The sequence below is a fragment of the Pelophylax lessonae genome (assembly GCF_965119305.1).
Source record: "Pelophylax lessonae genome assembly, contig: HAP1_SCAFFOLD_146, whole genome shotgun sequence".
NCBI classification, from domain to species: Eukaryota; Metazoa; Chordata; class Amphibia; order Anura; family Ranidae; genus Pelophylax; species Pelophylax lessonae.
In genome coordinates, this window is record NW_028120134.1 from 375,018 (window position 1) to 390,947 (window position 15,930).

The 15,930-nt window shown below is 43.3% G+C and overlaps 1 protein-coding gene across 1 annotated transcript in view; it reads right to left on the reverse strand.

Annotated features, from left to right (window-relative positions):
• Positions 1–15,930, reverse strand: part of LOC309543507 (hemicentin-1-like) — a 119,263-nt gene that overhangs the window by 37,053 nt on the left and 66,280 nt on the right. Inside the window, exon 5 of the mRNA XM_082275982.1 lies at positions 9,488–9,955. Coding sequence (XP_082132108.1) covers positions 9,488–9,955 — 468 coding nt within the window. The remainder of the gene's footprint in view (positions 1–9,487; positions 9,956–15,930) is intronic.

Genomic DNA, 15,930 nt, shown 5'->3' on the forward strand with positions numbered 1-15,930 from the left:
CTTTGGTAGGGACGGATTGCACCTAAATGGGGAGGGTGCAGCCGTACTGGGTGAGAAGATGGCCGATAAGTTAGAGGGGCTTTTAAACTAGGGAATGGGGGGGAGGGTACAGATGTAGAATTAGCCAGCGGGGAGCAAGATTCAGAGGGCACAAATGGGGATATTAGTGGTAGGGTTTTTAGAGTACCCAAAACCAAGATGGGTATGGGGGAAAATAAAAAGAGCAGCCTAAAAACATCAAACAAGGATATATGTAACCGGTCAAAATTACGAGGTTTGTATACCAATGCCAGAAGCCTGGCCAACAAGATGGGAGAGCTGGAGCTGCTGATGTTTGAGGAGGACTTAGATTTTGTGGGGATAACTGAGACTTGGTTTGACAGCTCTCATGACTGGATGGCGACCATTCAGGGGTATTCCCTTTATCGTAGAGATAGAGAAGGTAAAAAAGGGGGAGGGGTATGTCTGTATATTAAGAACAGTATACAGGTAAATATGAGGGATGATATTAATAATGGAGCTATGGACGAGGCAGAATCCCTATGGGTAGAGCTTCAAAGGGAAGGCACGGTGGGGAAGGTAATATTGGGCGTATGCTATGGACCCCCCAACCAGAGGGAGGAGGGGGAGGAGGGGGAGGCGGACCTCCTTTTACAGACAGGATTGGCAGCAAGGATGGGAAATGTCATTATAATGGGGGACTTTAATTATCCAGATATAGACTGAGCAGAAGGAACTGCGCATTCATCCAAGGCTCGGCAGTTCCTAAATGTTTTCCAGGACAATTTCATGGGACAGATGGTGAATGCACCGACAAGAAACAATGCAGTACTTGACCTACTGATTACCAACAATACAGACCTGCTCACGGATATAGAAATACGGGACAACTTAGGAAACAGTGACCATAGGTCAATAAGTTTCAGTATAAATTATAGTAATAGGAAACACAAGGGTAATATAAGGACACTGAATTTCAAAAAAGCCAATTTCCCAAAACTGCGCTCTCTGCTAGAAAATATCATATGGGATAGAACCCTGGGAACAAAGAACACGGAGGAAAAATGGGAGTGCTTTAAGAACATACTAAACAAAGGGATTGGCCAGTGCATTCCAAAGGGAAATACATTTAAAAGAGCAAAACTAAACCCTGGGTGGCTAAACTCCAACATAAAAATGCATATTAATGCTAAAGGAAAGGCCTTCAAAAAAATACAAGACTGAGGGGTCATTGGCAGCATTCAAGCATTACAAAGAGTGTAAAAAGAAATGTAAAGATGAAATCAGGGCAGCTAAAATAGAACACGAGAGACATATAGCGGAGGAGAGTAAAAAGAACCCCAAAAAATTCTTTAAGTATATAAACAGTAAGAAAGCAAGGCCAGAACACATTGGTACCATAAAAGACGACGAAGGAAATTTGGCCACAGAGGACAGAGAAAAGGCGAAAGTGTTAAATAATTTCTTCTCTTCAGTCTTCACAAAAGAATCGGGGGGCTACACTAACCCAGCTTGTAAGGCCAAACTAAACAACACACCTCAGGAAATACCGCCATGGCTAACAGAAGATAGACTTAGAACTAAACTAGAGAAGCTTAACATAAAGAAATCACTGGGACCGGATGACTTGCACCCGAGGGTTCTTAAAGAGCTCAGCCAGGTGATAGCCAGACCATTATTCCTGATCTTTAAGGATAGTATACAGACGGGTATGGTGCCAGCTGATTGGAAAAAAGCCAACGTGGTACCAATATTTAAAAAAGGGCCGAGATGTATCCCTGGTAACTATAGGCCGGTCAGCCTAACATCAGTAGTTTGCAAGATTTTGGAGGGGATGTTAAGGGACCACATACAAGACTTTCGTAATGAAAATGATATTATTAGTAGTAATCAGCATGGATTCATGAAAAATCGTTCTTGCCAAATCAATCTATTAACCTTCTATGATGAAGTGAGCTGCCACCTAGATAAAGGAAGGCCTGTGGATGTGGTGTATCTGGACTTCGCAAAGGCCTTTGACACCGTTCCCCACAAACGCTTACTGTACAAACTAAGGAAGGTAGGTATGGACCATAGGGTGAGTACCTGGATAGAGAACTGGCTCCAGGGGAGAGTCCAGAGGGTGGCGATTAATGGGGAGTACTTGGATTGGGCGGGTGTGGAAAGCGGGGTCCCCCAGGGTTCTGTCCTGGGACCAATCCTGTTTAATTTATTCATAAATGATCTAGAGGAAGGGGATATTGAGTACAATCTCAGTATTTGCGGATGATACTGAACTAAGCATGCCAATATCTTCTATGCAGGATGTGGAAAGCTTACAAGCGGACCTGAACAAAATAATGGGGTGGGCAACTACATGGCAGGTGAGGTTTAATGTTGAGAAATGTAAAGTAATGCACTTGGGCGCCAGAAACATAAAAGCAAGCTACTCACTAGGGGGGGAACCTCTGGGTGAGTCTAGGATGGAAAAGGACCTGGGGGTACTGGTGGACAACAGGCTTGGCAGTGGCATGCAATGCCAAGCTGCTGCAAACAAAGCCAACAGAATACTGGAATGTATAAAAAAGGGGATTCACTCCAGAAATAAAGAGATTATTCTCCCGCTCTACAAGACTCTGGTCCGGCCACATCTGGAGTATGCTGTCCAGTTCTGGGCACCGGTCCTCAGGAAGGATGTGCTGGAACTGGAGAGAGTCCAGAGAAGGGCAACAAAAATAATTAGGGGAATGGAGGACATCAGCTATGAGGAAAGACTACAAGCACTGAACTTATTCTCTCTGGAGAAGAGACGATTGAGGGGGGATATGATATCAATGTACAAATACTGTACTGGCGACTCTAGCATAAGGAACAAAGTATTCAGAGAAAGGAGATACAATAAGACGCGTGGCCACTCACTAAAACTAGAGGAAAGGCGGTTTAACCTTAACCACTTACCGACCGCCGCAAGTACATATACTGCGGCGGTCAGCCCCGGCCAGGCAAAATGACGTTTACAGTTAGGTCCATAAAAATTGGGACATGGACACAATTCTAAAATTTTTGGCTCTATACACCACCACAATGGATTTGAAATGAAACAAACAAGATGTGCTTTAACTGTAGACTTTCAACTTTAATTTGAGGGTATTTACATCCAAACCAGGTGAAAGGTGTAGGAAATACAGCAGTTTGTATATGTGCCTCCCACTTTTTAAGGGACCAAAAGTAATGGGACAATGGGCTGCTCAGCTGTTCCATGGCCAGGTATGTGCTATTCCCTCATTATCCCATTTACAAGGAGCAGATAAAAGGTCCGGAGTTCATTTCAAGTGTGCTATATGCATGTGGAATCTGTTGCTGTCAACTCTCAATATGAGATCCAAAGAGCTGTCACTATCAGTGAAGAAAGCCATCATTAGGCTGAAAAAACAAAACAAACCCATCAGAGAGATCGCAAAAACATTAGGTGTGGCCAAATCAACTGTTTGGAACATCCTTAAAAAGAAAGAACGCACCGGTGAGCTCAGCAACACCAAAAGACCCGGAAGACCACGGAAAACAACTGTGGTGGACGACCGAAGAATTATTTTCCTGGTGAAGAAAACACCCTTCACAACAGTTGGCCAGATCAAGAACACTCTCCAGGAGGTAGGTGTATGTGTGTCAGATCAAGATCACTCTCCAGGAGGTAGGTGTATGTGTGTCAGATCAAGAACACTCTCCAGGAGGTAGGTGTATGTGTGTCAGATCAAGATCACTCTCCAGGAGGTAGGCGCATGTGTGTCAGATCAAGAACACTCTCCAGGAGGTAGGTGTATGTGTGTCAGATCAGGAACACTCTCCAGGAGGTAGGTGTATGTGTGTCAGATCAGGAACACTCTCCAGGAGGTAGGTGTATGTGTGTCAGATCAAGATCACTCTCCAGGAGGTAGGTGTATGTGTGCCAGATCAAGATCACTCTCCAGGAGGTAGGTGTATGTGTGTCAGATCAAGATCACTCTCCAGGAGGTAGGTGTATGTGTGTCAGATCAAGATCACTCTCCAGGAGGTAGGCGCATGTGTGTCAGATCAAGATAACTCTCCAGGAGGTAGGCGCATGTGTGTCAGATCAAGATCACTCTCCAGGAGGTAGGTGTATGTGTGTCAGATCAAGAACACTCTCCAGGAGGTAGGTGTATGTGTGTCAGATCAAGATCACTCTCCAGGAGGTAGGTGTATGTGTGTCAGATCAAGATCACTCTCCAGGAGGTAGGTGTATGTGTGCCAGATCAAGATCACTCTCCAGGAGGTAGGTGTATGTGTGTCAGATCAAGAACACTCTCCAGGAGGTAGGTGTATGTGTGTCAGATCAAGATCACTCTCCAGGAGGTAGGCGCATGTGTGTCAGATCAAGATCACTCTCCAGGAGGTAGGCGCATGTGTGTCAGATCAAGATCACTCTCCAGGAGGTAGGCGCATGTGTGTCAGATCAAGAACACTCTCCAGGAGGTAGGCGTATGTGTGTCAGATCAAGATCACTCTCCGGGAGGTAGGCGTATGTGTGCCAGATCAAGATCACTCTCCGGGAGGTAGGCGTATGTGTGTCAGATCAAGAACACTCTCCAGGAGGTAGGCGTATGTGTGCCAGATCAAGAACACTCTCCAGGAGGTAGGTGTATGTGTGTCAGATCAAGAACACTCTCCAGGAGGTAGGTGTATGTGTGTCAGATCAAGATCACTCTCCAGGAGGTAGGTGTATGTGTGCCAGATCAAGATCACTCTCCAGGAGGTAGGTGTATGTGTGCCAGATCAAGATCACTCTCCAGGAGGTAGGTGTATGTGTGTCAGATCAAGAACACTCTCCAGGAGGTAGGTGTATGTGTGCCAGATCAAGATCACTCTCCAGGAGGTAGGTGTATGTGTGCCAGATCAAGAACACTCTCCAGGAGGTAGGTGTATGTGTGTCAGATCAAGATCGCTCTCCAGGAGGTAGGTGTATGTGTGTCAGATCAAGATCGCTCTCCAGGAGGTAGGTGTATGTGTGCCAGATCAAGAACACTCTCCAGGAGGTAGGTGTATGTGTGTCAGATCAAGATCGCTCTCCAGGAGGTAGGTGTATGTGTGTCAGATCAAGAACACTCTCCAGGAGGTAGGTGTATGTGTGTCAGGTCAGGAACCCTCTCCAGGAGGTAAGGTGTATGTGTGTCAAAGTCAACAATCAAGAGAAGACTTCACCAGAGTGAATACAGAGGGTTCACCACAAGATGTAAACCATTGGTGAGCCTCAAAAACAGGAAGGCCAAATTAGAGTTTGCCAAACATCATCTAAAAAAGCCTTCACAGTTCTGGAACATCCTATGGACAGATGAGACCAAGATCAACTTGTAGCAGAGTGATGGGAAGAGAAGAGTATGGAGAAGGAAAGGAACTGCTCATGATCCAAAGCATACCACCTCATCAGTGAAGCATGGTGGTGGTAGTGTCATGGCGTGGGCATGTATGGCTGCCAATGGAACTGGTTCTCTTGTATTTATTGATGATGTGACTGCTGACAGAAGCAGCAGGATGAATTCTGAAGTGTTTCGGGAATATTATCTGCTCATATTCAGCCAAATGCTTCAGAACTCATTGGACGGCGCTTCACAGTGCAGATGGGCAATGACCCGAAGCATACTGCGAAAGAAACCAAAGTTTTTTTAAGGGAAAGAAGTGGAATGTTATGCAATGGCCAAGTCAATCACCTGACCTGAATCCGATTGAGCATGCATTTCACTTGCTGACAGAGATGTATAGTAACGAAGTAGAATTACTTAAGTACTGTACTTAAGTACCGAAATGCGGTATCTGTACTTTCCTAGAGTATAATTTTTTTCTCCTACTTCTACTTTTACTTCACTATATTTTTTCGATGATTTCGATACTTCTACTCCGATATTTTTTTTTTGTGCTGCATAGTTACTCGTTACTTTTAAAAAAATTACCACTGCCAGTACAGTAGATGGCAGGTTGCATAAAGCTCAAAAAAATGTGTATAATGTCATTTGTAAATCAGCGCATACTAAAATAAAGGCTGTGTATAATAAAAGCTGCTATACCAAATCTTTCCAATAAAAAGAAAATATGAAACAAACAAATAAATGGTGCTACAGCGCTTAAAGTGCATCAAGAAACTACTAACAAACACAGGTTAATCATTTGAATAAATCATTTGAAATAATAAAAAACAATATGATGTTCAAACTTTTGACTTCTTTCTTTAATAACTACATAACACAGTACTTGTACTTCTACTTTCAGTACTTGAGTAGAATTTTTTTTTCAAAACTACTGGTACTTTTTACTTTTAGTACTTAAGTAGCAATTTTTTGGAAAAAACTACTTGCAATACTTAAGTAAAAAAAATGTTGAATACTTTAGTACTTCTACTTAAGTAACTTTTTCTGCGAGCACTTCCACTTCTACTCAAGTCACTTTTTGATCGAGCACTTGTACTTTTACTCAAGTAGAAATTTCGAGTACTTTATACAACTCTGCTTGCTGAAGACAAAACTGAAAGGAAAATGCCCCAAGAACAAGCAGGAACTGAAGACAGTTGCAGTAGAGGCCTGGCAGAGCATCACCAGGGATGAAACCCAGCGTCTGGTGATGTCTATGCGTTCCACACTTCAGGCTGTAATTCACTGCAAAGGATTTGCAACCAAGTATTAAAAAGTGAAAGTTTGATTTATGATTGGTAATCTGTCCCATTACTTTTGGTCTCTTAAAAAGTGGGAGGCACATATACAAACTGTTGTAATCCCTACACCGTTCACCTGATTTGGATGTAAAAACCCTCAAATTAAAGCTGAAAGTCTGCAGGTAAAGCACATCTTGTTTGTTTCATTTCAAATCCATTGTGGTGGTGTATAGAGCCAAAAAGATTAGAATTGTGTTGATGTCCCAAAATTTATGGACCTGACTGTATATACGTCACTAGCCTGTCACCGGCTTGTGAGCCAATAGCGGGCGAGCGCGCGCCCGCCCCGGCTCGTTCCCTAACAAGTCAGTGCGTGTGAACATCGGGACATCGGGTCCGCCGGTCACTCGCGATCGTTCACCGGGAAGGGAGAAAGGCAGGCGGCTAATGTAAGCAAGCCACCTGTCATTCTCCCCTGTGTAAAAATGGAGATCACACGGTTCTACTATGTAGGACCGTTGATCTCTGTTTTTACACTAGTAGCCATAGCCAATCACAGTTAGAAACACGCCCCTAGGACACATTTAACCCCTCCCTCTCCAATACAGTTTACCCCTTCCCTGCCAGTGTCATTTTTACAGTAACAGTGCATATGTATTGCACTGATTACTGCAGTAATGTCACTGGTAACCCCAAAAGTGTCAAAAATGTCAGTCAAGAGTCCGATCTGTCCGCCGCAATATCGCAGTCCCGCAAACAAAAAATCGCAGATCGCCATCATTACTCGTTAAAAAAAAAAACACCAAAAATGACAAAAATCTTTCCCTTTGTTAGTAAACGTGATAACTTTTGAGCATAACCAATCAAAATACGCTTTTTGCGATTTTTTTTTTTTTTTTTACCAAACATATGTAGCATAAAACAAATTGGCCAAAAATGTTAAAAAATTTTGATTTTTACATTTTTTTGGGGGGAATTTCATATAAAAAAATGTGAAAAATATTGTTATTTTTGCAAAATTGACGCTCTTTTTTTGTTTATAGTGCATGATCAAAAAATCGCACAGGTGATCAAATAACACCAAAAGAAAGCTCTGTTTGTGGGAAAAAAGGACGTCAAATTAGTTTAGGTACAGCGTCGCAAGACCGCGCAATTGTCCGTTAAATTCACACAGTAATTAAATCGCAAAAAACTCCCTGGTCAGGAAGGGGGTAAAATCTTCCGGGGCTTAAGGGGTTCTTTACTGTAAGAGCAGTAAGGATGTGGAATTCTCTTACGCAAGCAGTGGTATCAGCAGGGAGCATTGATAGTTTCAAAAGACTTTGATGAGCACCTTAAAGACCACAACATACAGGGGTATACAATGTACAACATACAGGGGGTATACAATCTACAACATACAGGGGGTATACAATGTACAACATACAGGGGTATACAATGTACAACATACAGGGGTATACAATGTACAACATACAGGGGATATACAATGTACAACATACAGGGGTATACAATGTACAACATACAGGGATATACAATGTACAACATACAGGGGTATATAATGTACAACATACAGGGGTATACAATGTACAACATACAGGGGTATACAATGTACAACATACAGGGGTATACAATGTACAACATACAGGGGTATACAATGTACAACATACAGGGGTATACAATGTACAACATACAGGGGTATACAATGTACAACATACAGGGGTATACAATGTACAACATACAGGGGTATACAATGTACGGTTAACAGCAAACACACACACACCTTATAGGTTGAACTGGATGGACTGATGTCTTTTTTCAACCTCACAAACTATGTAACTATGTAATTCCTCCCATTGACACCAATGATGGTGCACCATCCCTCCCACGGACACTAAGGATGGGGCACTATTCCTCTCACTGACACCAATGATGGGGCACTATTCCTCCCACTGACACCAAGAATGGGGCACTATTCCTCCCACTGACACCAATGATGGGGCACTATTCCTCCCACTGACACCAAGAATGGGGCACTATTCCTCCCACTGACACCAATGATGGGGCACTATTCCTCCCACTGACACCAATGATGGGGCACTATTCCTCCCACTGACACCAAGAATGGGGCACTATTCCTCCCACTGACACCAAGAATGGGGCACGATTCCTTCCACCTACACCAATTATCGGGCATTATTCCTCACACTCATACATTGATAGGGCACTATTTCTCCCACCAATACCAATGATAGGGCACTTTTCCTTCCACTGATACCAACAATGGGGCGCTATTCCTCCTCCTACTGACCATAGGCGCAATGTCATTTCTTTACTCACACTGACCACCAAGCCAAAGGCATTATCTACTCCCACTGGCCCTCCTAACTGGCCCTTTGTTTAAAAAGTTTGGAGACCCCTGGTCTAAAGAAAGAAGCTTGCTTTTAACTGCTTCTATTTCAAGCCAAGTCCACAGTTTGCTATATTTAAGGACTTCTGCATAAGCTTTAGAGAAAGGAGTTTACTGTCCTTAGCTTGTACATAGTTTCTGTTTTCGGAGTATCCCACTCACTTTCCTCAACCCTATCCCAGTTCTCCAAAAATAAGAACAACAAAAAGAACATCCCTAGACTGGTTATTGAGGACACGTGTGGCTGAGATTGTGTGCCTAGTTGTGGGGCAACCTACTGGGAGAAGAACCTGGCCAATGTTCCAGTGGGTCCTTCAGGGATAGCACTACATAAGCACCTTCCTACCCCAAAAGTGCCCACTAATGCCCCCTAGGGGGTCAGAGAAGACCAATCACTGCAAGTGATGCTCTGAACCATTTTATGTAGAAGAGAAGAGTCTCACCTCCAATGACGTTGAGTATCCTGCATACCGAGGCCGGAGAGGTCAGTGCCGGGTGTTTTACATGGACAGATAATTCCGCTCCATTATCCAGGTCATAGCTGGGAGTTATCTGGAGAGAACACTGACAGATGAATGCACCAAACTTCTTCTGACTGATAACAGGAGTCATCTCCAGCTGTAGAGGTCCGTCCTCGTGTCCTGCAGATCCATTCATCAGTTGTCTCCCCTCCTCCATATCTACAACATCTCCATCCCCTCCTCCATCATCTCTACTTATCCTGACCGGAGTGAGGTGACCTCCAGACCTCCAGGTGTAGATGGTCCTCATCTCCTCCTCCCAGGATCTTCTCATACACACAGAGACTTCGATGTCGTTGGGTCTGAAGTCCATAATCTGACAAGTCAGAGTCATCCTGTTCATGTCAATCAGCTCATTGTTCCCGGTAATCTCAGAGAGAGTGGGAGGATCTGGAAGAGGAAATCATAGGAATTACTACAATTACTATGTGGCCAATCTCGGGACAATGGATCATAGCACAACTCTCCTGGAGGCCATAGGGGATAAAAAGCTAAAGATTTATTAAACGTTTCCAGAAAACGAATAAATAACTAATGTCATCTTAAAGCGGAGTTCCACCCAAAAGTGGAACTTCCGCTTTAAATAGTCCTAACCCCCTGACATGCCACATTTGGCATGTCATTTTTTTGGGGGGGGGAGCGGGTACCTAGTTTTGACAGGTACCCGCTACCACTTCCGCTCGGAGCGCCGCGGCGCCCTGAGTGGAAGTTCTCCTCTCTCCCTCCCCCCTGCAATCTTCTGGGACATGTCAGAGGTCCCAGAAGATTGCCGGCCAATCACGACGCATAGCGCAACTCGCGCATGCGCAGTGCGTACCCAGCTGTGAAGCCGCAAACTGTTACAGCCGGGTGCCCACAGCAGTGATGCCGGCGCCACAGAGCAGAGAGGGAGAAGACGGCGCATCGCTGGACCGTGGGACAGGTGAGTGTGCGGTTAGGCTGTATATGAGATGATATAATGGCACACATACATGTTACATGTATATGAGATGATATAATGGCACACATACATGTTACATGTACATGAGATGATATAATGGTACACATACATGTTACACGTATATGAGATGATATAATGGCACACATACATGTTACATGTATATGAGATGATATAATGGCACACATACATGTTACATGTATATGAGATGATATAATGGCACACATACATGTTACATGTACATGAGATGATATAATGGTACACATACATGTTACACGTATATGAGATGATATAATGGTACACATACATGTTACACGTATATGAGATGATATAATGGCACACATACATGTTACATGTATATGAGATGATATAATGGCACACATACATGTTACATGTACATGAGATGATATAATGGTACACATACATGTTACACGTATATGAGATGATATAATGGTACACATACATGTTACACGTATATGAGATGATATAATGGCACACATACATGTTACATGTATATGAGATGATATAATGGCACACATACATGTTACATGTACATGAGATGATATAATGGTACACATACATGTTACACGTATATGAGATGATATAATGGTACACATACATGTTACACGTATATGAGATGATATAATGGTACACATACATGTTACACGTATATGAGATGATATAATGGTACACATACATGTTACATGTACATGAGATGATATAATGGTTTGCGTGGGAGAACCAGCCTGCCACAGTAAAATGCGGCGGCTGGTCCGGAAGCAGTTAATTTGCACCGGCGTATGTAAACGGTGTTCAAACCACACATGTGAGGTATTGTCTGCGATCATCAGAGTGACAGCAATAATTCTAGCCCTAGACCTCCTCTGTAACTCTGAACTGGTAACCATTACAATTTTTTAAAGCGTCGCCTATGGAGAATTTTAAGCACCGTAATTTGTCGCCATTTCACTAATGTGTGCCATTGTAAAGCGTGACATTTTAGGTATCCGGTTACTCGGTGTAAAATCATCTTTCACATTATACAAAAAATTGGACTAACTTTACAGTTTTGTTTTTTTTTAATTCATGAAAGTGAATTTATTCACAAAAAATTGCGTTTGAAAGACCGCTATGCAAATACTGTGCAACATATAATATTGCAACGACCGCCATTTTATTCTCTAGGCTAAAATATATAAATATAATGTTTGGGGTTCTAAGTAATTTTCCAGCAAAAAAATACAGAGGTTTTCTTGCAAGCAGCAAATGTCAGAAAAGGACATGAAGGGGTTAACCCTTAAAAAGCTGGAGAAACCAAATGTGACAGCAGCCGAGTTACTGAGAGAGTGCAGGGAGGGTGACAACACTTTGTATACCCTTCATGTATGTCTGATCATTGTCTGACTTCTAGTGAAGGTACTTGCATTGAATAGAGCCTCTCATCTTCACATACATGTAACATGTATGTGTGCCATTATATCATCTCATATACGTGTAACATGTATGTGTACCATTATATAATCTCATATACTTGTAACATGTATGTGTGCCATTATATCATCTCATATACATGTAACATGTATGTGTGCCATTATATCATCTCATATACATGTAACATGTATGTGTGCCATTATATCATCTCATATACATGTAACATGTATGTGTGCCATTATATCATCTCATATACGTGTAACATGTATGTGTACCATTATATCATCTCATATACATGTAACATATATGTGTACCATTATATCATCTCATATACATGTAACATATATGTGTACCATTATATCATCTCATATACATGTAACATGTATGTGTGCCATTATATCATCTCATATACATGTAACATGTATGTGTGCCATTATATCATCTCATATACATGTAACATGTATGTGTACCATTATATCATCTCATATACGTGTAACATGTATGTGTACCATTATATCATCTCATATACATGTAACATGTATGTGTGCCATTATATCATCTCATATACATGTAACATGTATGTGTGCCATTATATCATCTCATATATATGTAACATGTATGTGTACCATTATATCATCTCATATACGTGTAACATGTATGTGTACCATTATATCATCTCATATACATGTAACATGTATGTGTGCCATTATATCATCTCATATACATGAAACATATATGTGTGCCATTTAGGGCTGCACGATATTGGAAAAAAAGTACATTGCAATATTTTTTTTCCAACGATATATATTGCGATATTGAGAGAGGCGTCAATACAGGCTAAAGTCAACAATTACCGGCTGGGACAGCCAGGGTTAATGTTACTGTAGGGATGCTGGGATGGAAATCATGGACATGGAGTATTGCAATGCAGGCAGCAGCACAGCCTTCTTATTATAACTGCAGTCAGATACATGGCCAGGGTTAATAATGGTATATATTTATCAGGCAGCACTATTGACACTCAGTGACAGTCAGTGTACTGTGGATGACAATCTGGATTAGGCACAGTCACTCTCAGTCGGGACTCACAGTGGTGGTAGGAGAGGAGCCGGTAGAAGAACACAGCCTCAGCCTGACTCGACAATCATCCGTGCAGACTCCAGCCACACGTTCAGTGGAGTCTGCCGCCCTGCAGCTAGTTCTCTTGACCGGCGGCACAGCGAACCAATCACGCCGTGAGTAGCGGCACAGAGTGAACCAATCAGGTGTGCAGGCACGCGTGATTGGTTAGCTGTGCAGCTGCTCACGGCACGCTGCTCACCGCTGCGGCTGAACTGTGAGTCCTCCCCCCGCCGACTTCTCCCTGCCTAATTAATATCGCATCCTCAGCGATGCGAATATCGCCCACCCCTGCTGCACGATAGTCGATAGCACATCGACTATCGTTCAGCCCTAGTGCCATTATATCATCTCATATACGTGTAACATGTATGTGTGCCATTATATCATCTCATATACATGTAACATGTATGTGTGCCATTATATCATCTCATATACTTGTAACATGTATGTGTGCCATTATATCATCTCATATACATGTAACATGTATGTGTGCCATTATATCATCTGTAGCGGGGTCTTCCATTATACAAGTTCTAAAAGACTGCTGCTTGACATTTGAGAGGAACTCGGCTCCATCTAGTGGCCAAAAGGACACATTGCAGCGGCTATGGAATGTCTTTTGATGTTATTTTCCTTTCAGGAAGTTGAGCAGTCTTCATCGCCCATAGTGCTTTGAGAATACCAGGGTGCACTGCTGCACCGCACAGCCTTCTGGGGGAAGCTTTATAAAGGAAGGGAGGAGCCAGGCTCACTCTCTGGGGAAAGACACAGTGAGACAAGCAGGATGCCAGTGCTGTGGGCTGATGCTGTATGCTAGGCCGAAACTCCTGGGCCTTAAGTGACTAAGTTGCAGTGTTTCATCTCCAGTAGAGGATCCCTCCTGGAGGTCCCATCGATGTTCTACAGAGACCAGACTCATCCACCCCAAATACCTAGCGCGGCTGGTGACAGAGGCCGGAGACTGAGACAGCAGCGGAGGCTTCCTGGGAGACAGTCCTGTTGGTGAGAGGGCACCTGCCCAAAAACTGACTCTATCTATCAAAGAAGTAACTTTAGTCAGGATTAGCCTTAGAGTAGTAGAAGGCAATATACCAGGTGGCCCAGTACATCTCTCACAGAAGTTTTACCGGCAATCCTGCACAGACACCCCGCGGTGATTACTAACTGTTTGCTGCCATTCTCTCTATTGATCACCCATCCTCAATGTGGATTACAAATTGCGAGTGCACCAACGTTGCTAGCGAAGATATAGAGAAGAAACAGCGGACTCAGATAGGTCTGACATTCTGATACTGTGTCTAACTGAATGCTGAGCCTTATCTCCAAAAGTATAATAGTGATTAAGATGGCGGTCCTATAGGCTCTGAGACATTTCCTGAAACAATTAATGTGCCCTTGAGGAGTGATATCACAGTATTTATCTTATCTTTGATTAATTAATTAGTATATCCTTTTACAAAGTCATATTTTACTGTATCGAAACTGTTTATTTGATTCACAGTAAATAACTTTCCTGTTTAAAAGCAAGCTTGTGTGTGGTCACCTTGTATTACCCAGAAGGACTGCAGCTGGAGAGAGGTAACAGGTCATTATTATTTATTGAAGTGTTATATTCCAATCTGTGTAGCCATTTGGTATTCCAGTCCTATTCTGGGTCAGTTGTGCCTAGGGAGGGTTCGAGCCAATTCTGTGGGTTGTTAGGCAGGACGTAGACCCAATAATCTAATCAGCAGCTCCTGCGGGGGTGGTGCTACACGTGGGGGCTCGTCCGGGATCATCTACAGTCCTGCAACACAACCCTCTCAGCCACAGAATCCCCCTCAACGCAGAAATGGATCCTACCGCTGCAGCCGAGTGGTGCAGGGAAGAGAATGTCGTAGTGGAAAATGGCCTGGTGGTTGAAATCAAGGGAGAGGTCTGGACTGAGGAAAAACTCCTCCCAGTTTTAAGGGCACTGTCCACAGACAGGAAATTCTGGGTGACTGACATAAAGACAGACACCACCGTTCCACACACGTATGCATTGTGTGAGTGGAGGAAGGGGGTCCCTGATTACTTTAAGGGAACCAGTGTAAAGACTACTGACCAAACAGAACTTTTCTTAATACATCCAGAAGTCCTTACTGAAGGTCCCTCATCCACCACTCCTGGGGGATCCAGCAAAGAAAAAGGTGTCCAAGAAGGGAGTCCAGAGTCACCACCTTTGTCTACCTTTAGCTCAGAACTGTGTGCTGTTCTCGGGGAAATCGTAGCAAAATGTAGTAAGGACTCCCCAAACTATCTGATGACTGAATATAGGAAGCTCAGGACATTCTCTGGGAAACAGCCTGTGCCTTCGACAGAAGATGGGTTTGAAGAGTGGTTAGATACCGCCACTCAGGCTTTGGAAGAGTGGGAGGTACCAGAACAGCACAAGAAACAGAGAATCACAGAAAGTTTAAAGGGACCTGCACTAGAGGCCGTACGTAATCTCAAGCTAAGCAAAAAGAACTGTACTGCACAGGATTATCTAGACATTCTACAAGATGTATTTGGTCGGACGGAGAACGTGGCTGAACTTCTTTACCAGTTAGACCACTGTTACCAAGAAGAGGAAGAGAAGTTGTCCGAATTTATTAGACGCCTAGATAAGATCATCCACCAGATCTTGATAAAGAAAGGGATAGACCCCCGGAAGGTAGATGAGACTCGTGCACGGCAGGTGCTGAGAGGGGCTCAACCCTTAGATCCCATTGCCATACTGTTGCGAACTCGCCAAGATGGTGGCATTCTGGAATACCCTGACCTGATCCGAATGGTCAGAGAAGAAGAGGTCATGTTAGACAACAAAAGGAAGAGTCGGCAGTTTGACTCAACTGCTCGTGTCAGAGTGATA